The following is a 23824-nucleotide window of genomic DNA, read 5'->3' on the forward strand; positions in this document are numbered from 1 at the left end:
TTCACTTAAAAATGCTACATCTCTTTCTAGATCTTTTCAGTGAGGAAGCAGTATCCCTAGATACATTTGAAGTATGTGGGAATTTTTTTCTTCTTTTTCAATTGTAGGGAGGCAAAATTCCGATCAGATGGACTGCCCCAGAAGCTATAGCTTTCCGAAAGTTTACCTCTGCCAGTGATGTCTGGAGCTATGGGATCGTGATGTGGGAGGTTGTGTCTTATGGAGAGAGACCCTACTGGGAGATGACCAACCAAGATGTAAGTATGGAACTACTCCCCCTAAAGTTTGAATTGAAACAGTTCTCTGAGTCGGGAGACTATGTGTGTGTGTGTGTGTGTGTGTGTGTGTGTGTGTGTGTGTGTATGTATATAATATATATTTCTGAAAATGACAGTTGCTTAAAAAAGTGAAATACTCTTTGCTTAACCTCTGATCAGTTTTGTTGTTTTTAAAATCCTTTATGCAGAAGCTCAAAATAAGTTAGTACAAAGGAAAGCAAGTTACTGTTATATAAAATCTTGCTAGACAGTCCTAGCAGTACTGTAGTGCTGTGTCACTCATTTTATGTCAGTATCATTTTCAAAAATGAAGAAAGAGCCATCAAAGAATGAATACTGACAAGTATTTCAGACAAGTTTTTATGACATGCACTTGATAAAGGGAGCTAAAACTCCAAACCAAAAGGGTGAATGACATTGCTTTAATAGTGGATGCTCTTAGAGGATAAAAAGAAATAATCTGTTTATTTACATTAAAAAAAGTAGGAAGAGTAATATTGTCTATTTAATTTGGGATAAAAACAGATTTTTTTTCCCACATGGAGAAATAATTCAGGCTTAGAATAATAGAATCCTGGAATTAAAGAAACCATGCAAGAATCTTCTATTCAAGTTCAGAATGATGCCTGACTACATGGCCTTTGGTGTTTGACTTTTTAATTTTCCATTGTTACTATTCGATATAGCCCTTTCTATTTTGGATTGCATTGAAATTTGATATTTTTTCTTCAAATAATTATAAAAGCTATCTTTTATTGAGCCCTTATTATATGCCATACTTTGTTTTAAATGATTTACCAACTAATAGCTCATTACTTCTTTATATAAAAACCAGTATAATGAACAGTCTTAACTAAATACCATGCTGATTTAAAAGATTTATTTTTTTCTCCAATTATTTCTTTCATCCATGCTCTGTAAAATCTCCTGCTCCTATGCCTTCAGGGATTATTAGACAGGTGCTTTAGCTCTCCAGCTGCATTTTGGTGAATCAACAGTACCATGCCAGTAATTGACTCACTTTCAGATATAAAAATCCAAGTCCAATCTAAATCAGAGTCAATCTTATATCCATTTCAAAGTGTTTTCCACAACTGCAGGGCCAACCTGACCCTAAGTAGCAAGATTGGTAAGGAAGAATTGTCAGATTCTTGCTTTCCTCTCTGCAAGGTCCTTAAAGAGGAGGATGTACTCCAACTGAGATGTCCCAGAGTTCCTTGCGCTTGCCGCCTGCTCCCCACTTCACAGTCTCTAATGGTACCTTACACATGTCTGCTTCACCTGAGGAAAGCACATCCTTGTTTGATGTTCTACCAGTTTTCCCTCTTTTAGATATTATTGCAGGCTGCCCCAGCCACCCTGTCTTCTTCAGATTTCCCCAGATGAGAAGCCAGGGTCACCCTGTGGCTTTCCCAAGAAATATTTCACAGCATTCTTTTCGGATAGCAATAGTAAATTAGACTGATGGATTCCCGTCTCTCAACAAGCATACTGCAAGGCAGTGAGTCTCCCTTTCTTTTAGTCATCTAAATTGCTACAATTAGTTTTCTTTTGGCCTGTTCGCTTGACCTAGTAAAGGGATACTGACCTCTGTTTCTCTCAATTTGAGAGAACGTAGTATCTATTGTCTTCAACCTTATGATTTTAGGGGCAGGACTATGGCCAAAGTATTGAACTCTTGTCACACATTTAACAACCCATCAGAGAGATATTATTTCTGTCTGGCTGTTAATAACCTGAAACTTAAGAGATTAAATGATTTTCTTAATGCCACAAAAATAATAAAAGTTATACCAGAAATTTCAATCTGGTTCTCCAATATTTTAATACCTAACCACTACACTGTTTCCAATTGAATCAATGTTTACATCCTCCCTTTCATTTCCAACCAGTGAGCCTAGATCAACCTTCTAATTGAATGTAAAATATTCAATTCAATATATAATGATTATTATGTATTAATCTAGCCTAGACAAAGATGAGACCTATTTGCTACTTGTTACTCTCCAGATAAATGCCAAATGCTAACTTGAGATGTATGGTTTGGCTTCTAACTTCTCTCAAGGCTCATTTCAATGCCATTTTTCCCTTTAGTTTTTGTGAAAGTATTTTATTCTGTAATGCCAGCAAGCCTGCTCCCTTCACTCAAGGAAAACATTTACCCCTTATTTGCCTAGTGTTATAACTCCTTCTCACTTGAGATATTTTGAATTCTGATTCCATCAGTAGGAATTATTAGTCTTTCCCAACTATGTATATAATATGTGTAGGATTATTACTCACATTATAGGAAATTATGCCTGATATAGCTGTATCTGTCACAAATAAAATGATAGATCAAAGTAGAACGTAATGCTAGGTGAATGCTCGTAAGTGTTTCTACTGATCTGGACTGTGCTTACTCATGCTCCTGGGGATTGACTGATCTATACTGGTAAACCTTGGCTCTGCTCCACACGGCCCTCATCTTCTTTCAGAGACCAGCAGGCTAGCCTAGATATGAGCTCATTTTCCCCATGGCTGAAGGGTGAGAATAAGCCCAGCCTGCAACATTCCATTGTCCAATCCCATAATCAGAGGATCAGTCCACTCACACTGCTCATTGTGAATGGACAATATAAAGTTATATGGAAAAGGACATAGAAACAAAGAGATGTGAAGGATTCGGAACAGATATTTTTCCTGATTTCAGCCATTTGAGAGCCTTGATACTTTTTTCAGATAGCTTTATTTCAAACTATTTAGAAAAATACAAGGAAGTGCTAATATTTTTAGGACATAATAAAAATAAAAACTAATATTTTGGCATTGGCTGGGTTTTCCAAGAATCTAAATGAGGTTTACAGAAAAATGTTTTACAGTTAAAGATCTTTCTAAAATGTCTGCCTTTAATAGAAGGTCCAATACATGCTTTGCATTTTCTCAGCAAGTTTACTAGCATTAGTGGCATTTAGTTTCTAGATATGGCATTAAGTTTGGTATGCCTCAATTTCCATCAAAATTTGTATCTAAGAAACATGACAGATCTACTGTATTTGAAAATCATGATCACTGAATCTTTCTTTTGAAAAAAGATTCTCAGAAATCAAAATAGAAGTACTGATTTGGCAGTTTTGAACGATGTATCCCATCATCTCTACATTCCAGATACTGATTCTAAAAAGGCTTTGCCACCATGAAAATGTTACATTACCAAGACATGCAGAATAATCTAAATCTCTCAGAGGAGACCTTCCACTGTGTCAGGGGGATAGAATGCTGCGGTAGGTTTTTTTTGGTTTAGGATTGCCTCTGTTATCACAGAGAAAAGCCATAACAACACATAATAAAAATAAACTAAAATGATTAAGATGATTTTAGGTACATATCAGACCATGAACTCTGATTCAAGCTTGGGAAGCTAAGATAACATCCTGTAGTCAGTAGAAGCTTCTTTATTTACAGCAAACATTTTAAATCTCAACATTTTTCAGAACTTAAAATAAAAAACAAAATAAGAAGAGATGTCGTTGTATTGCATTTTTATATTTAGTGACAATGTCTTTCTCTTGTATTTATTCAGAAATGTATGAATACATAGTGTATACTAAGCACATAAATTACAAAATGTTTTAAAAACTCAAAATGTTTTAAGTAATCTGTTTTTAAAATTTTTTTTAGGCATTCAGGTTTCTAGTACCATTTCTGTCAGCCTAAATCTTACTTTTAAGGCAGCAAAAACTTTGACTCCAGAAGGATGTGAACTCACTTTGTGCTGAGTTTGCCTTTCTCTTGGTCTTCTAAGGATAATGCTGTCCTTGGATGCAAGTAATTAGTTTAGGGACTGGTAGGTATCCTCGTGGAAATTCTTACCCCTTTGGAAAAAATGAGACATAAAGAAATATCAATACTGCAGTCTAAAATTCCTATACCTTGTTGTTTAAAAACAACTAAAACACAAATCTGAAATTGAAAGAATAGAATCATCTTTGATTCTATAACTCTCAGTCAGTTTCAATGATTATAAAGGGAATGGACTTGAACAGATTTCCAAGATCTCTTTAATCTCTGGAATTCTGTTGATCTAAGATTGATATACAAAGAAAAAGACATACTCAGTACATTTTTTTTTCTCAGTACATTTTTAATAGCTATTGGAGACAGAAAAAAAAATCCTAGGAAGAAAATTGGTCTATCTGGAACTATTTCTATGGCATTTGAGATAATTTCCAGGAATATATTATTAAACTCTAGTCACTTTGGGGGAAGCTTCATATCTCATAGTAACTAAAGGACTCATCTGTGAAATTTTGAGTAAATACCAAGCAACGCAGGCACTCACACTCTATATAGAACCTAATTCATCAAAACACACAGCTAATGCTCAAAGGTTCCCTATAAATTTCCTGGCACTCACTTATTCAGCCTACACTTTCACACCTCCTGTTATAAAGAATGCACTATCTTCCAAAATAGCTCATTTTAATTCTGGGTATTAATTTTTTTCTTATGGTGCAAGAAATCTGATTCCATGAGGTAATATCCATACCTGTCCCAAATTATTTTCTTGGGAGGCAATTATTTCTCATTTCAATAGTGTGACTCAGCACCAGGATAGAAAGACCGCATATCTGCATGCCAGAGAGACTTAAATGTGAAACTTTCCATTGCCACTTGTTACTTATGTGAACGTGGGCAATAGTTAACCTTCTGGAATGTCACCTATTTCACCTGTAAAATGTGTATATGATTTCTATTTTGCAAATATGTGTTAAATATGAATGTAGATAATATACATACAATTTGCATCTTAGTACCTATGATACCAACGAGCCTGGGCTAGTCTAGATCCTTCAAGAAGCCTATGCCATGAGGGAATTACATACACATTAGTATTATTAAAGGGAATTGCTTGTGAGGACAAACATGAAGGGATGAGAGGAAGCTGGGAGAGATGTCAGACTGTGATACAAATCTGACCCCAGGTAGAGTAGAGATCAAAGGAAAGATGATTGGAGGCAGCATCTGAGGCTGAAGTGCACTTCTAAGAGAGGTTGCCAAGGCCGCCAAGGAGTCCTCAAGCCAGCATTGCCTGTTATAGGAGTCTCATAGGAATGTGCCTATCTTATCACTACCATATTCTGTAATTGACTGGGAGTAACCTATGTAAAACATGGCCTTGGTGTAAATGTGATGATGGATTTTAGAGGTTTTAGGGTTAAGGACTGTAGATCAATTTCCATCCCTGTAGGTGAAGATATGAGAGACAGATTCTCGAGGTTGCTATGCTCCACCCCTTTTGCAACACAGAGCAACTTTTCCACACAGGTTCAGGAAGCATCTGTTCCATGGTTCTGTGGGGTTTTCTTTCTGAAGGGAAATTCAGCAGAGGCAGGTTATGGACTGAAATGCAGCCTCTGTAGCTTCAGCTGATCTCAGGACCTCATCTGGTCCTTAGCCTCTCCCTCCTCCACTATCCATTCTGACTTCCCATCACCAACAACTTGGCAGATCATCGTGGCTTAACTGGTAGACGGAATCAATCCTTTACTCTTGGGGGTCGGCATTTTCTGGCCACAGCTGTTATAAAGGGGTAGCAAGAGAGCCCCTTAGAGTATTACCTGGATTCCACACAAATTTCTCCCCACCCCAACTGTGTGAAAACAACTCAAATGCCTCCTGCTGTTCAGTATCAATAACCTTGGCCATCACGGTGACTCACCTTCTCTTGTGCTTGTACCTGGGCACAAGTAGTCCAAAGTGCCTGGTTACAGCTATAACCATTTGTCGCCTGGCAAGAGTTACTGGGAATGAAGCACAATATAAAAGTTTCTGAGTTAATTGATTTAATACATAAATTGCATCCTGAATAATGACACCTACTCCTATCAAAGTGTTGCCTCCATGTTGGTGCTTCAGCTGTGCCTTTAAAAGGCCTTCCAGCATTCTGTGAGGCTAGTCACTTCTGGATGATGAACTATGTGTAGTGGTTGCTGGAACCAGCACATATCAGCTGGTGAAGTTTCAGAACATTTCTCCCTGAATGAGATTATGTTGGTAGCTTGCAGTTGACATGGAGCGAATATTTATATCAGATAAATGAGAAAATGTTATAAATCTGTTTTCCCTGCAAGAAGAGCCAGTTGTTAAATATTTAGGAGCACATCACTAAGTATGTGATTAGCTCACACATCCTTCACTATGAGGTGGATATTCTAGTTAGGGTATATGCTCGGTGGGAGTCCATGTTTGTGAATCAAATATTCCAACTTTATAATGCTAGCTGAGGCTCTGTGGGTAAAAGCAAACCAGAATGGGTATATGTATCTGAAAGATAAGCCCATGACCCTTGCATGATGGAAAGGGCCCAATAGAGTCACCACCCACTGAAGAGTGCCTTATTAGGTGCTCAGTGTTGGGTTTTATGTATTGGAAGGAAAGGCAGCATTCTTTAAATTGTGTTCAGACTATTGATTTACATGTCAATGCCAAGAAAATGCATAGCTTATGATAATATTTCAGATATAGAAATCTGAAATGATGCCAGATTGTCTGTAAAAATTCTGATTGTCTTTTTATTTTTATTTTTTTTCTCTTTTCTTTCGTTCATCTCAACCACCTCAATTAACAAAGGTAATCGTAATAACAAAGTCAATTGAGATTATGACTCATTGGCCATACATTATTAATTGTATGGTAAAATGAACAGCCTAAATAGCACTTTGGCAGATTTTCAGCATTTCACAAACCACCAGAGTACTAATGCCATTCATTTCTCCCCCAAGCTATGAAAGGAACAATAGGTAAAAATGAAAAAAAAAAAAAAAAAATCACTTCAAAACGTCTAAATATAAAATCTAAAATTATAGCTCTAAATCTATTTTAAATATAAATTCTAAACATTAATTTAGAATTAAATTCAATGACCTAATTACTTGACCAAGTTCTAAGTTAACTTAGAGACAGAGTATTATATTTATATATAAAAATTTAGCTGAAAATAAAGTTAAGTAATATATTCTGGAAATAATTTCTCAGATCAAATAACTAATTCCTTTAAAACTAAGGAATTGGTTTAATTCATTCATTTCATAATCACATGTAAGAATAGCTGCTCAATGAAGGAAAGAATATTTTTTTTAAATAGGTGCTAAAGAAAAAAAATAGACATAATTGGTATCAGCTTTGGGGAAAAGCACATTATAAAATATATCATGTTTTAAGTAAATAAGAATGACTGTTTTCACTGCATAGTTAAATATTTCATGATATAAAATATACTAAAACATTTAATTTTGGTACATATATGTTATTAAGGTAATACCACCATCCTTATCCACAATGGGAAGTCTTATAATAAGCAAATTAATAAATAAATGAGCTTCCATTAATATATGAGTGTAAATGGTACTTTTAATTTTTACTATTCATTTATTTGATCACTAGTGATAATTTCTCAAAATCGATTTAGCATTTTTTTCTTTTGTAAATTTTTTTTTTTTTTTTTTGCGGTACGCGGGCCTCTCACTGTTGTGGCCTCTCCCTCTGTGGAGCACAGGCTTCGGACGCACAGGCTCAGCGGCCATGGGTCATGGGTCCAGCTGCTCCGCGGCATGTGGGATCTTCCCGAACAGGGGCATGAACCCGTGTCCCCTGCATCGGCAGGTGGACTCTCAACCACTGCGCCACCAGGGAAGCCCTTTTGTAAATTTTTGATTAGTACCTATTTCTTATTTATTTGTCGTTTTATTTTATTGTTTTATTATTTTATTTCTCAATATGCATGAGATTTTAATGCATTAGATATGTTAACCATGTGTTATAGTTTTTGTAATATTTTCTACGGACACTATCACATAGTTATTGCCTTTTTTTTAACATCTTTATTGGAGTATAATTGCATAACAATGGTGTGTTAGTTTCTGCTTTATAGCAAAGTGAATCAGTTATACATATACATATGTTCCCATATCTCTTCCCTCTTGCATCTCCCTCCCTCCCACCCTCCCTATCCCACCCCTCTAGGTGGTCACAAAGCACCAAGCTGATCTCCCTGTGCTATGCGGCTGCTTCCCACTAGCTATCTATTTTATGTTTGGTAGTGCATATATGTCCATGCCACTCTCTCACTTTGTCACAGCTTACCCTACCCCCCTCCCGATATCTCTTCCCCCCTCTCGATATCCTCAAGTCCATTCTCTAGTAGGTCTGTGTCTTTATTCCCGGCTTGCCCCTAGGTTGCTCATGACCTTTTTTTTTTTTTCTTAGATTCCATATATATGTGTTAGCATATGGTATTTGTTTTTCTCTTTCTGACTTACTTCACTCTGTATGACAGATTCTAGGTCCATCCACCTCACTACAAATAACTCAATTTCATTTCTTTTTATGGCTGAGTAATATTCCATTGTATATATGTGCCACATCTTCTTTATCCATTCATCTTTCAATTGACACTTAGGTTGCTTCCATGTCCTGGCTATTGTAAATAGAGCTGCAATGAACATTTTGGTACATGACTCTTACTGAATTATGGTTTTTTCAGAGTATATGCCCAGTAGTGGGATTGCTGGGTCGTATGGTAGTTCTATTTTTAGTTTTTTAAGGAACCTCCATACTGTTCTCCATAGTGGCTGAACCAATTCACATTCCCACCAGCAGTGCAAGAGTGTTCCCTTTTCTCCACACCCTCTCCGGCATTTATTGTTTCTAGATTTTTTGATGATGGCCATTCTGACTGGTGTGAGATGATACCTCATTGTAGTTTTGATTTGCATTTCTCTAATGATTAATGATGTTGAGCATTCTTTCATGTGGTTGTTGGCAATCTGTATATCTTCTTTGGAGAATTGTCTATATAGGTCTTCTGCCCATTTTTGGATTGGGTTGTTTGCTTTTTTTGATATTGAGCTGCATGAGCTGCTTGTAAATTTTGGAGATTAATCCCTTGTCAGTTGCTTCATTTGCAAATATTTTCTGCCATTCTGAGGTTTGTCTTTTGGTCTTCTTTATGGTTTCTTTTGCTGTGCAAAAGCTTTTAAGTTTCATTAGGTCCCGTTTGTTTATTTTTGTTTTTATTTCAATTTCTCTAGGAGGTGGGTCAAAAAGGATCTTGCTGTGATTGATGTCATAGAGTGTTCTGCCTATGTTTTCCTCTAAGACTTTGATAGTGTTGGGCCTTAGATTTAGGTCTTTAATCCATTTTGAGTTTATTTTTGTGTATAGTGTTAGGGAGTGTTCTAATTTCACTCTTTTACATGTAGCTGTCCAGTTTTCCCAGCACCACTTATTGAAGAGGCTGTCTTTTCTCTACTGTATATTCTTGCCTCCTTTATCAAAGATAAGGTGACCATATGTGCGTGGGTTTATCTCTGGGCTTTCTATCCTGTTCCATTGATCTATATTTCTGTTTGTGTGCCAGTACCATACTGTCTTGATTACTGTAGCTTTGCAGTATAATCTGAAGTCTGGGAGCCTGATTCGTCCAGCTCTGTTTTTTATTTTTTTTCTCAAGATTGCTTTGGCTATTCATGGTCTTTTGTGTTTCCATACAAATTGTAAAATGTTTTGTTCTAGTTCTGTGAAAAATGCCAGTGGTAGTTTCATAGGGATTGCATTGAATCTCTAGATTGCTTTGGGTAGTAGAGCCATTTTCACAATGTTGATTCTTCCAATTCAAGAACGTGGTACATCTCTCCATCTATTTGTATCACCTTTAATTTCCTTCACCAGTGTCTTATAATTTTCTGCATACAGACCTTTTGTCTCCTTAGATAGGTTTATTCCTAGATATTTTATTCTTTTTGTTGCAGTGGTAAATTGGAGTGTTTTCTTAATTTCAATTTCAGATTTTTCATCATTAGTGTATAGGAATGCCAGAGATTTCTGTGCATTAATTTTGTATCCTGCTACTTTACCAAATTCATTGATTAGCTCTAGTAGTTTTCTGGTGGCATCTTTAGGATTCTCTATATATAGTATCATGTCATCTGCAAACAGTGACAGCTTTACTTCTTCTTTTCCAATTTGGATTCCAGTTATTTATTTTTCTTCTCTGATTGCTGTGGCTAAAACTTCCAAAACTATGTTGAATAAGAGCGGTGAGAGCGGGCAACCTTGTCTTGTTCCTGATCTTAGTGGAAATGGGTTCAGCTTTTCACCATTGAGAACGATGTTGGCTGTGGGTTTGTCATGTATGGCCTTTATTATGTTGAGGAAAGTTCCCTCTATGCCTTTTAACTTTTGAGGGGCATGGACATATATATACGCTACCAAATGTAAAATAGAGAGCTAGTGGGAAGCAGCCACATAGCACAGGGAGATCAGTCAGTGCTTTGTGACCACCTAGAGGGGTGGGATAGGGAGGGTGGGAGGGAGACACAAGATGGAGGAGATATGGGGATATATGTATATGTATAGCTAATTCACTTTGTTATAAAGCAGAAAGTACACACCATTGTAAAGCAATTATATCCCAATAAAGATGTTCAGAAAATAAAATAAAATAATAATAATAAAGATGTATTTTTTTTGAGTCAACTAAAGTGGTAGATGACTCCCAGGTATTTTGCTCATAGTTATTCAGTTATTTATCTGACCGTTTATTTTTAGAGTCTTTGAGTACTTTTTATTTCTCTGCCCAAATTTAACTATTGGTGCTTCTCAGGAACCTTTATTTCATGCCTTCCCGGGGAGATATAAACTATACCCTACTTCAAGCTGTGACCAAGCGTTGATGACCCTCACATTTATTATCAGCTCAAATATCTCCTGTACTGCAGACAGATTACTGTAGATTGCCATCTGTGGTTCCCTACTCACCTCAAATAAAACAAGCCCCAAATTATACGTGTCAGCATTTCCCACCCCCATGAATGTGCTAACCGAAAATAAATCACAACAACCATCCGGTGTGAAAGACTTGAACTTGTTTTCTCTCAAATACTTTCTCTACTCTCACCTCTACCCTTATGTTATAAATGTCTCCGAAATCTCTCCATCTGCCACTACTTTTGTTCAGATGTCATTCCCTTTATCATTGAGAGACTGGTTTCTCTACAATCTTTCAAAATTATCTTGGTAACAATTCTATTCTAATCATCATATTTTTTCCATTTGTCAGATCAAATCTAAAGTGGTTGTTGAAAAATATAATTAAGTTTAATAATTAAGAAATTATTCAAATAGGATTTTGAGAAATATGCTCATTATTATTGGTTTGGGTTATCATTTAAATGTTAAAATTTTAATAATTGAATAAAAGTTGTATTATTATGTTCAGTAGCATAGACAGAACTCTTCTGGAATTAGTCATTTTGATAGCAGCAGCAACATTAAGAATGTTTTTGATAAAACAATCTCACAATTAGACTGATACTCATATGTGTGGCTGCATTTAAAATCAATGATCTTTGTAATGCCTGCACTACTAAACAGTCATTCCAAATTCCTGACAGAAATCAGTAGATGATAATAAACAGCCAGACCTTGACATTATTAAATGATACATAAGACATTTATGCTAATTTAGCCTTTGACTTATCCATCATTTGCCAACCAAAAGTCTCTTTAGAAGTAAAATTGCAGTTCTATTACTTTTAAAAATGTTGTTCTACACATAATTTTTCGTTAAAAAGACATTAACTTTTCAGAGAGGCCACTAGAAAAGTTAATCTCCATTTGATTCCAGAATGCGAGGATAAATAAAAGATGAACTGTTTATTTTTATGTCAATTAATTTTACAAATCACCCTATACCAAGATTTTAGGTAAAGATGATTACCATTTATTTTCTTTACCATATGTGAGGAAAGCCTATCTTTTTTTATATTGTGCAATAGCATATTTTTTCTTTGTTGTATTTTGCAGCAAATGGAATAATCAAGGTTGTTAGAGACAGTTATGCTGCTTGTTACTGCAAAAGTAAGAGTAAGAAAGGATGCAAACTGAACAGTAGGAAATTTCTCAAGCTATTCTGTACTAAATTTGTGGCTTTGGGGGACCGGTTCTGTTTCACTTTACACAGGTGATTAAAGCTGTAGAGGAAGGCTACCGTCTGCCAAGCCCCATGGACTGTCCTGCTGCTCTCTACCAATTAATGCTGGATTGCTGGCAGAAAGACCGAAATAGCAGGCCCAAGTTTGATGAAATCGTCAACATGTTGGACAAGCTGATCCGTAACCCAAGTAGCTTGAAGACGCTGGTCAATGCATCAAGCAGGTACAAGGCCAGTCTGTAGAGGTTTTTCTGAATATTGCTAATTCAGATTGATGCCACAAATATCAAGTTAATGAAATTATTTGTGTACACATGCTAGCCTATGAACCTATATTACACTAATTTATTTGAATATGGTTTTTGCATAATGTTATTCTTTTATAATGAGTGAAATATAAATGATTAAATTATACTTTAAAACACCTGTACCTAATCTAATAGTCTAACCTACCAGTTTCAGATAAATGTTAACTATAGCCAGATTCAGGTAGCATTTTAAAAAATCCCCAAATATGTGTATTTTCAGGTGCTTTGGACCCCACATAGGTTTGGATGGGGGAAAATAAGATTATAAGATGATGGGTAAAAGCCAATTAAGCACTGGTATAATTTTAAACAGGAGATATATAACAACAATTACTCTTTGATTTCCTTAGAATAGATTTCACCACCTGTCATATTTTATGAATATCAACAACTCCTTTTCCAGTTGAGTACAGATATTTGGATAATCATTTACTGCGTAGTATGAACAGGACTTAAAAATAATAAATGAGTAATCTTGTGGAAAAAATTTGTGTGAACAAATGAGCATTTTTTAAACTTTTCTGAATGCATGTGAATGCATTTAAATAATGTTACATTATATAAAGCATTCTTACCTCTTTTACCTGAAAAATTACAAAATTATCCTCTCAAAAAATAAATCAGTTTGATTCTGTACTAGAAAATTTACCCAATTGTTATTTTCACTATTTATAAGACAGTTGTCTATCTCCACAAGAAAAGGTATCCTGCTGGTAACTGAATTGGTTGCCCATAGTATGAACTAAATGAGAAACAATTTGTTGATAAAGTTACATAAGTTCTATGATTCTGGTATAACATTTGTTTACTAGGCAAAAAGTCATTTTTTAATATAAATGAGGAATGAATCTTCAAACTCTGTTCAGGCATCATTAACTTTCTATGGTAGCAACTGGAGAATGCATCTTAGAGATCATTCCTTATGTTGTTCCCAAAATAAGTGCTTTAAATTGTTTATTGTCATCTAAAATATTGTGTTTCTCTCATCTACTTGTCTGAGTTATGTTAAGTTGTCACAAATGGATATAAGGAAAGGAAATCATAAAAATATATTTTTATGTTCTAAATTGTATTAATTTATATCAGCATCATCATTACAGCTTGAGAGCAGCTTTAAAATCTCCAAAGAACTTTCATACTTCCTTGTATGTATTATGTAGAATTCAGCTTGCTAGGTTTCATTTAAATAGATTTAGCTTAAGACTATACAGTTGGTCCTCTGTATGTGCAGATGTGGAGAGCCGACTGTACTACACCATTTTATATAAGGGACTTGAGCATCCATAGTTTTGGGTATCCATGGGGTGGAGGGCGGGGTCCTGGAAACAATCCCCTGCAGATACTGGGGGAGGACTGTATCTCTCACTACCCCATCTTTATTCAGTCATCGACAAATCCTGGTTCTAGAAGGTGTTAGTTCCTGATTCACTGCCTCTTTCTCTCTATCCCAACCCATGTCACAAAACTAGGTGATTTGAGTAACCATGTAGATGATATTCAAATATCTCTCAATACTTGAAATTTTCCCCTTCAATGATTTTGGTCTCTAGCCCACCTTGAACTCTTTTTCATAGTCATATTCTAGACTTTGCTATTACCAAAAATTGCAAATCTTCTATAATCTCAACTTCGAGATTCTATACTCCATTCTATCTTCAACAAATCTTTGACTGTAGTGTTTAATGCTACAAATTACTACCAAATGTCCACTTATTCATCCAATAAATATTCATGTGTCTACTCTGTGTCATGCTGTGGGCTAGGTGCTGATTATACAACATTGAGCAACACACAGTTGGGGGAGAGAGAGAGAAACAAAATAAAAACATTGTGAAAGTGAGAGTAGAATTTAGCAGAATAACTATGAGCTAGAGTGCTTGTGCAGGTAAGACATGATGATGTCTTGAACTAAGGTGGTGACAAATTAAATAGAAATGGTCAGATTTGCAATATATTGGAAGTCGAATGGATAGTACACACAATTATAGATTGTGAGGGGACTGAAAACGAGGAAGGAGCAGACTATTGTATCATAGAGTATAAAGATGAGAACTTCAGGAAGAATTGGATGTGGAGAAGATGAGTAGTGTGGCTTTGGACATGTTGTGATGAGAACCCCAGGAACTAATGGAGACATGAAGTAAGCATATGAATATATGAGAGATTTAGGCAGGAGATGAAAATCGGAGAAAAATAGATGCTATGAAAGTGGGTAAAACTGCCTAAAGTAGAATAAAGTTATAGCCTGAGTAGACAAGATATAGAGCCATGTCCTGGCTACCTCCAAATTTTAAAGTCAGACAAAGAAGCAAGCAAAAGAGATTGAAGAGACACATACAGTGTTATGGTAGCCACAAAAGAAAGAACAATGATTCAAAAAAGGTTGAGGTAAGGTAATATTTCAAGAGGGAGGTGGTTGTGGTGATTGTTGAATGTTTCTGAAAGGTCAGTTATCTTACATATTGGAAAATCTTCACAGATTTTGATAAAATCGAGGTCATTGCTCACCTTAACCAGAGCAATTTTTATAGAATTGGTGTGGAAGAAACTACACTGAAATAGGTTGAAGTGTAAATGGGATGTGAGAAAGTACAGAGAACATGAGTAGAAAGAAAGGTATTTGTCCTATATCTTATGGTTGAAATGTACTTAAGTAAACTCCCACTGATGGACATTTAAATTGCGTTTGATGTTTACTTTCATTAGCAAAAATGTGCACATGTACTTTTTGCCATTTTTCCTGATTATTTCCTTAGGATACCTTTCTAGAAATCATCATCTTCCTCATCATCATTATCATATCATATATTATTGGCCAAAGTGTATAAATTTAGTATAGTTAAGAGCATCACATGGTTTGATTAATTCTATTCAGTTTTCTTATGTATTGAGGGTTACATTTTGCTTTCCAGTTCCACTACTGGAATTAACCAGTAATTAGGTGAATTAACAAGCACCCCTGTATATGTAAGAGCATAATATAAAGGATAATTAACTTCTGGTCTCCTGGAAAGTAGCTTAAATGAGCATGAGTTTCTCTAGTGAAGTCTAGAAGCAATTGGCTTTACACAAATTATCCTGCATATCTCTATTCGGTAGCATTTTCTATATTATTTTTACAAACAAAACAGCTTTAGGAAGTAAATACATCTAAATTACTACATGGAATTTTTAGCTAATGTACATATCAAGCCATTATAAGTCATCATTAACTATCGATAGAAAAAATCTGAGCAGATTGTTTTGTGTTCTGTATTTTGAATTACTTTCTTCCTTGTTAGCATTTGTATATTTTTCTATTATAAATATACTTATAGACTCAAAGATCCATTGATTATGAGCTAATATTACAATATAATTTGTTACAAAAGAGTTTAAATGTTACTTTTAATATTTGTGTTTTATGTGTTTTAGAGTACCTAATTTGTTAGCAGAACATGGCTCACTGGGGTCTGGGGCCTACAGATCAGTAGGTGAATGGCTAGAAGCAATCAAAATGGGCCGATATACAGAGATTTTCATGGAAAATGGATACAGTTCAATGGACGCTGTGGCTCAGGTGACCTTGGAGTGAGTAATTTTTCTGATAATTTTTACATAATTGCTGGGGCGAGAAAAATTGTTCAGAAACCAATCTGGATGAGGTCAAGGGAAATCAGTTAACCTTTGTCCATGTATGGCAGCTTTCAAAGAAGCCTCTTCATTTTTAGCCTGTATTGTTAACAACTGCATGGTTAATGCTACTTGTGGCCAGTATCTTTGCTTCTTTACTTCAAACAAATAACATTTGCATATTTGAATAATTGGAATAACATCTCCTTGGCAAAATACTGGTACTTTGTGTTGTGGAAAAGATGTTTTCTTGACAGTTTTTATACTGATACCTATGTTATATGAATGTAAATACAAAACAAAACAAACTGTAAACACAATTGGTGTGGCTAGCCCTAAATAACAACAAAACATACTCTTAAATTTTGGCTCTGATGAATACCCAGGTAACATCACCTTAAGCAAAGCTTCCCAGGCAGGAATCTTGTTTACTCTCTAAGTGGTGCATATTATATTCTTGCAATCCAAGGATATATTAGATCCTGCCTCTGATTTGTTATTTGGTACAATCTCAGTGGAACCAATTGTGCCCTTTTCTGTTTGCACGTTTAAGATAAAGTTTATCAAATCTTATTAAATAAAAATCACTAGAGTTAAATATTGAATTCTTGTAAGTTGTTTGTATCATATTATATACTCTGTATGTGTAATTACTTTAGCCTAATATTTGTTATTTGTGAAAATTAACTGTTGTTATGGTGGTTACATCTAGATTACATTAACACGAATGATGTTTTAACCTGTGAATAAAATGATAACTTAGTTCAAATTACCTACAAATTCAAAGGTTAAAATATTGTTGTAAGGTTTAAAACATGGTAGAACCTTCTAAAGCACTAAACCACAGACCTTCTTCCATTACTTCACATAATATGAACACTGAATGCTTGGTTCTCACCATTTCTATTCTGGCATTCTCTGGTTCATTGAATTCACTGCCCATCCACAAAAAGGTAGCAGGGTACCATCATTTATCACCAATTAATGTCATATTCTCTCAGCATTTCTCTTCTCCATAACTATAGCTAAAAGGACCTAAAATCACCACTCAGCTGTCTATCTTAATTTATTGAATCTCATTTTCACCATCACCACTAAATCATATATATTTGATGACACATATACTTTGCCCATTATTTCTTTGGACACTCAAAAAACTCATCTGTGCTATACTTAAAATAATAAATAGAAAATTTTACTGATAATTTAAAACTATTTTTACATGATTGCTCTTTAATTTTTCTGTAAAAATGGTCATTTTAATTTATTAAAGTCATTTGTCATTTTATATTAAAATGATACTGTAGGTATTTCTTCTACCCGATGTCAGATTACTTGTAAATATATAATAAAACTATTTGCATTAAATGATGTCTCTTTTTTTATTAAAATACCACATATACATGTATATATTTATATCCACTACTTTTTTTGTTTCTCCCTTCAGAGAATAGTTATAATCACCAGTAATGGCTTTTGCATTAACTACCTCTGTTTTACTTTCTTTGGGGCCCCCAAATACTGTAAATATGTTGAGTGTTTTAGAATTATGGTTTCACTTTTTCTTATTTCTTTTAATTCCTTTCTCTTTACTTTCCTATTTTCCCTTCTATCTCTAAACTCTCTCATTTTGTATGTTTTCTTTCAAGCCCTAATAGCTTCTTCTATCATCTTATGATGGTCTGCAACTCATTTCTCTTTTGCAGTATTTTTGTCTGGTCAGTTCTTCTCTACTTGGTTCAATTTCTTCTCTCTTTGTTACTTTGGTAGCTTGTTGCCTCCTGTTATATTGCCTCCTGTCAGATATTTTATGTTTTAATTTATTTACTCTGACCAGAAGAGTAAGGTGAAATTAAGAGACTTTCCAACATCTTCCTGTTCAGAGAATGTTGGTCACCATGTGTCAATTGCTTGGGACCATAATAACACATTCCTTACTAGGAACTGAGCCAGCCAACCTTAACCTCAGTGAAGCTGATTTATTGGAGAGTCCAACACCTTTTAAATACATGTCATCTTGTTTACTGTGGGGTTTTTTGTTTGTTTTTTTAAAATATTTGAATTGGAGGACTGATTTTTTTTTAATAAATTTATTTATTTTTTATTTAGTTATTTTTGGCCAAGTTGGGTCTTCATTGCTGCGCGTGGGCTTCCTCTAGTTGCGGCGAGCAGGGGCTACTCTTCATTGTGGTGCGCGGGCTTCTCATTGCGGTGGCTTCTCTTGTTGCGGAGCATGGGCTCTAGGCACACGGGCTTCAGTAGTTGTGGCACACGGGCTCAGTAGTTGTGGCTTGAGGGCTCTAGAGTGCAGGCTTAGTAGTTGTGGCACATGGGCTTAGTTGCTCCGTGGCATGTGGGATCTTCCAAGACCAGGGATTGAACCCATGTCTCCTGCATTGGCAGGTGGATTCTTAACCACTGCACCACCAGGGAAGTCCTGTTTATTGTGTTTTTGAGCATATTTTTTTCCTATTAGTAAGAACATATTTATCAAAATATTATGTTAAATAACTCACAAAAGAGTGGGTAATCAGTTACTTGTTTGGTCAGAAATATAAGAAACAAAATTATCTATGCATTTTGCTAGCCTTTCACCAAAAAAAGTCAGTCATTATTAAAGACTATGGCAAAGGAACTGGGATATCAGTAAAGACAAACTCTTAACTACTTAATGATTTATATATACATAGTCTTTGCCTATATCTAAACAATAATTTTATGTAGCCTGTATAATACTATAATAAAATAAAATATTGGGCTTCCCTGGTGGCGCAGTGGTTGAGAGTCCTCCTGCCGATGCAGGGAACCCGGGTTTGTGCCCTGGTCCGGGAAGATCCCACATGCCGCGGAGCAGCTGGGCCTGTGAGCCATGGCCGCTGAGCCTGCGCGTCCAGAGCCTGTGCTCCGCAGCGGGAGAGGCCACAACAGTGAGAGGCCCGCGTACAGCAAAAAAATAAAATAAAATAAAATAAAAATAAAATATTAGTGCCAGTATTATTGCCAGAGTATAATAGAAACTGAGAAATGGAAGAAATATTCATACCTGTAATAAATGCTTAGAAAAAAAATAAAATTAATATAAAGCAAAAGATCAAACTGCCATATACCTACATAAGAAAAATGTGCTATAATTTGTGCCATTAAATTTGTTCTCATGGTGGGTTTAGAATAAGGAAGAGTAAACAATTACAGTTTTTCAGAACCACATACTTTGGTGAAAATTTCCTTCATAAAGGTTTAATTTTATTTATGTTTTTTGTTTTTGCCAGCACATACACGTATGGCTTGATGTGGAATAGAAATGAAATATTTCAAGATCTTAGAGTTAAAATGTGTTCAATGAAAGTGGCTTTCAACCTTAGATGTTTCTGTCTGCTGATCACTGTGCCTAAACTTTGCTGTTCTGTGAACAGTACTCATATTAGAACAATTGTTGTAGCAGTAATGATGCAATCTGTACTATGGTGTTTAAGTGCAGTGAGTTATGGTCGATAGGGGGAATTGTGAGCTTGAGGTGAGTTGCAAAATGAATCCAAAGATTTGAATTAAGGACAGTATTACAGCTGTTTTTTAAACTTGTCAGACCAGTACTGTCAACTTTTGATTATTCAGAAAATGAGCAAAGTCCAATGAACTTAAATATTATATCAATTGTGTGTAAGCTGAAGAGATTCCTATTAGTATCATTTATTAAAATAAGGTCTTAAAATATTTTAAAGGAAAGTGTCACAAATCTAGAGCCAAAATTTGTGCACACTAATTCAAATAAATTTAACTTATCATTATGCATAATTTATTATATGCCTAAAATACACATAGGAGTGCTTACTATCCTCTGTGCTCTACATAAGTAAGCTAAAATGTCTAGTGTAACCCTCACAAGGTCTCAACCGTTGAAAAACATAACCAGGTCATGGTTAAGTTCTCTCTTGCCAAATATATGTATATTTATCTTGTACAGTACATATATAATGATTATCAGGATTCTTTTAAGTGAACCAAAGAAGTCCAAACATACAACTGCATAATAAAACTATGACAAAAAGAATAAGCACTGAAATTTAGTGAATATTCATTAAACTCTCTTCTCCCTTCTCCTATCCAGCCAGTGTTGGTGGGGCTAAGTACCAATGATATGGCTAAAAGGTGTGTAAAGCAGAAGGGAGAAGAATGTAAGGGAATGTTTCCTCTACAAGTGGATGAACTACATCCTGAATAATCAAGAGCTGGCTCCAATATCAACTAAACACCTCTCGTTATTCTCCATTTTTCATTCTGCCATTTTAGCACCATAATATCAGTGTTTTCCATTATTTAATATTATGGAATAACATTTGAAAAAAAGATTGGAATATCATCACAACAATGGCAATTCATTATATTTGCAGCGTTTCTGAAACTAACCATGCTTTGTTGACAAAATCCAAATCATTTTTTATGTAACAATACTATTCTCATCATGTTTAGATTCATAGGCCTATGCTGAAATATAGTTTATCATCATTAGAATTGGCTTTGGGTATTACTTAAGATTACACGTGGTCATGATAAAAATTAGTATAATATTTGTAAAGGGGACACACCTAAAACTTTGCCTTGCTACAAAAATTCCTATATAGAAAAATGAAGTAGTAAAATACATCTTATACATTTTCAAGTTAGTTTTTCAAAAATCATTGCAAATAGAGCAGCACCTTCATCATGAAATGTAAAATACTTCAGTTTTATCAAATTTCTTTCACATTATTACTGTTAAATTGACCATTTACTATGTACTTTAAGGAGTAAAATGGAAATTGTTGGAAATCACAAAAGTGTGAGACAAAATACATAAAAGAAAATACTTTAATGTACTTATCAATATTGGAATAAAGTTACTTAGCCTTTATTAGAAACGTTTTTCTAATACCTTTTTAATTCTCATTTGTAGTATTATTAGAAAAATAATAAATGGGATTTTTAAAGAAACTACTTTGCTGCTGAGAACAAGTTTAACTGCATTAATAATCTTATTTCTGCCCACTTTTTAACTGTAAATCACATTGTATAAAGGTAAATGTATATTGCATGCATTATAAATGCTACTTTCTAAATCTCTGCACATTAATTTGACAGCTTTTGAAATGACAGATCAGATTTTAAAAACAACAGCATTCCATTAAAGACATAATTTATGGCAGTATGTAAAACTCAATGCTGTGTTCTCATAATTCCGTTTATCCCATGGAAGGAGGGGTAGAGGTGGGAGGTGAGATGGAGGGAGAGAGAGGAAGAAGGAGAGAGAGAATTTCAGTGGTCTGACCTTCCGTATGAATCTTAGGGGATAATCAGATCATAAGATGATCCTAAATAAAATTTTATGCTTGGGAAAATTCAACCAAATTTAATTTAAAATCTAGATATATGAAATGTTCTGAAGAAGGACAGGTTTTATTTGCCTGTAAACACAAACTCTATAACTGTATTAATCCAATACAATTCCTTAAAACATTCATTCTTTAGCATGATATAGATGCCACAAAAAATTTAAATTCCCAAAGCACTGAACCAGAGTCTTGCTTGTGGTTATTTGCAGAGAATGAGGTTATACTTACATATAATATAATAACAGGTTAAGACAGTGGAAACAAAAATAAGTCAAACTAATGATTTCATGAGTTAGACAAAACAACCAAGAGTTGGAATATGGAATACATACACGCATACACCCATGCCCCCCGCCATAGATACACACTTCAAATTAAGGTTTTGATATTGTATATGCAAAGTCCACCCTGTTTGAGCAGGAAAACCTGTAAAATTTTTTCAGGTCTTTCAGAATAAACTGTAATAGCTATTTTCAAAGCCTCATTCCTATTAATTGGGTTGGCCATATGAATTGTGCAGTTTAAGTATGTATATATTAAATCAGTACTTTCAAATCTGAATTTGTCAGAATCACCTGTAGATTTATAAAGCATGTGATAAAACATATGTTTTAAACTTTATTTCAAGTACTAATTATTTACATTCTCTAGTAGAGGTCAATTGCTTTCAGTTTAAGAAATTTTAGACTCTTTTCTCCTGACTTAGGTCCAAAGTTTGGTAGTGAGCACCCATGAATTCTCCTGTCTTCACAATTCATGATGCATAAATTACATGTGGAAACATGAGTATTAGTTATACAGCCCATAACTGTAGTTGCCATGAAGTATACTTCTATAGATTGTGTTTCCATAGCTTCAGTCAAAGAAGTAAGTGTTTGGTTTCCTTTATTAGATATCTTCTTTCTTTTAGAATTTTGGATATTTGATGTTATATATACAGAGTTCTCATTTTACAAGTGAATAAATAATTACATGGAATTTAAAGTTCTTTGCTCAAAATTATATCTCAGAGAAATGAGAAATTAAGAGTATGGACTTTGGTGTCAGATTCCTGGTTTTAGTCCCGGTTCTGCTAAGACTGGCTGTGTTATCTAGCCAAGTGATTGCTTTTTTTTTTTTTTTTAGCTATTTGCCATTTGCTAAAACTCTCATAAGAAATCAAGAAAACATAAATAGAAAAAGACACCTAAGATATTATTTAGATAAATAATTATTTCCAATAATAATACACATGGAGGTTAAGTACCCTTTTATTCAATTTGTATCCTCTGATAATTAAGAGATTTCTTTGATCTTCCAAAACTATTCAATTTTACATATAATAATTCTAGTGTCATTGTGTGCAATTCTAAAGAATTCTAAGACAATCTGAAATTGATGCACTTACTGAATGCAAAAATATTCTACTTTTAGCATAATGTGTTAAATAGAGTAATTATCTAAAAAATCTAACATACCAAACATCCCTTGTCATTTAAAAATCTTGAATTGTTAATGCTCATTTTTTATAATTAATGTTATTATTTGCCAAATGTACCTGAATTATTATATTTGCCAAATGCATATTTTGGGAAAATAGAATTCCTGAATATCCTATGAAATAACATTTAAAAACCATAAGCACTGGCCTTGAGCTCCATAATATGCTAGTAGTTTAGGAATCTAAACATTTGTAGTTTTCTTTTGAATAATAAGCTTGTTTAAAAGAAACAGTATGAGAGCATCTTGGCTAAAAAGACTGCTTGATAGCGTGTAATCTTCAGAATGCTCTAAATGCCAATAGAGCCTAGATGTATTTGATAAAGGAAGAAAGCTCCTCTACTTTGGGTTCCAAGTAAAAAATAAAATATTTGTAAGTGTTATAAGAGCAATGTAGTGCTGATTATCCCCTAAAGATATCTGTTATAGAAGATGATTGTGCTGACTGAGTCATTTGAAAAGTTTGGTCTTCAACTGCTTAGCTATGAAATTTTTTAAAGTATATTTTATGCTCCCTTCTTTTAGCAAAAAAAAAAAGTGCTTGTTCATATTATAGGTCCATATTTTCAAAACCGTTCAATGAAATTGTACCCTTTAATTTAAATATTTATTGGTAAGCATGTGCAAATTTGTTTTTTCATTGCTCTGTGCCACCAAAATAATCATGTCCAAAAAGGGTGGCAAATGTATAATATATCACTCCTTGTTGTAAATATATCTTTGACTGCAAACAGATTTTCAGGTACAATTTTAGAGCCTGCTTTTGAAAACTGGACCCTGTATGTCTAAATTGGGACTGTAATCTAA

The 23824-nt window shown here is 34.5% G+C and overlaps 1 protein-coding gene across 10 annotated transcripts in view; it reads left to right on the plus strand.

The window, feature by feature from the left end:
• EPHA5 (EPH receptor A5) overlaps positions 1-23824 on the plus strand; it is a gene marked incomplete at both ends in the record, with an annotated part of 324390 nt that overhangs the window by 300359 nt on the left and 207 nt on the right. For 6 of the 10 annotated variants that reach the window (XM_082652900.1, XM_082652901.1, XM_082652902.1 and 3 more), the window contains 3 exons: positions 108-257; positions 12283-12476; positions 15975-16134. In XM_082652900.1, coding sequence (XP_082509026.1) covers positions 108-257; positions 12283-12476; positions 15975-16134 — 504 coding nt within the window. Of the gene's footprint in view, positions 1-107; positions 258-12282; positions 12477-15974; positions 16135-23824 lie in introns of those variants that run through there. The other 4 variants (XM_082652895.1, XM_082652898.1, XM_082652897.1 and 1 more) reach the window with 1 other exon arrangement.

This window comes from Grampus griseus, assembly GCF_964374135.1.
Source record: "Grampus griseus genome assembly, chromosome: 4".
Lineage (NCBI taxonomy): Eukaryota > Metazoa > Chordata > Mammalia > Artiodactyla > Delphinidae > Grampus > Grampus griseus.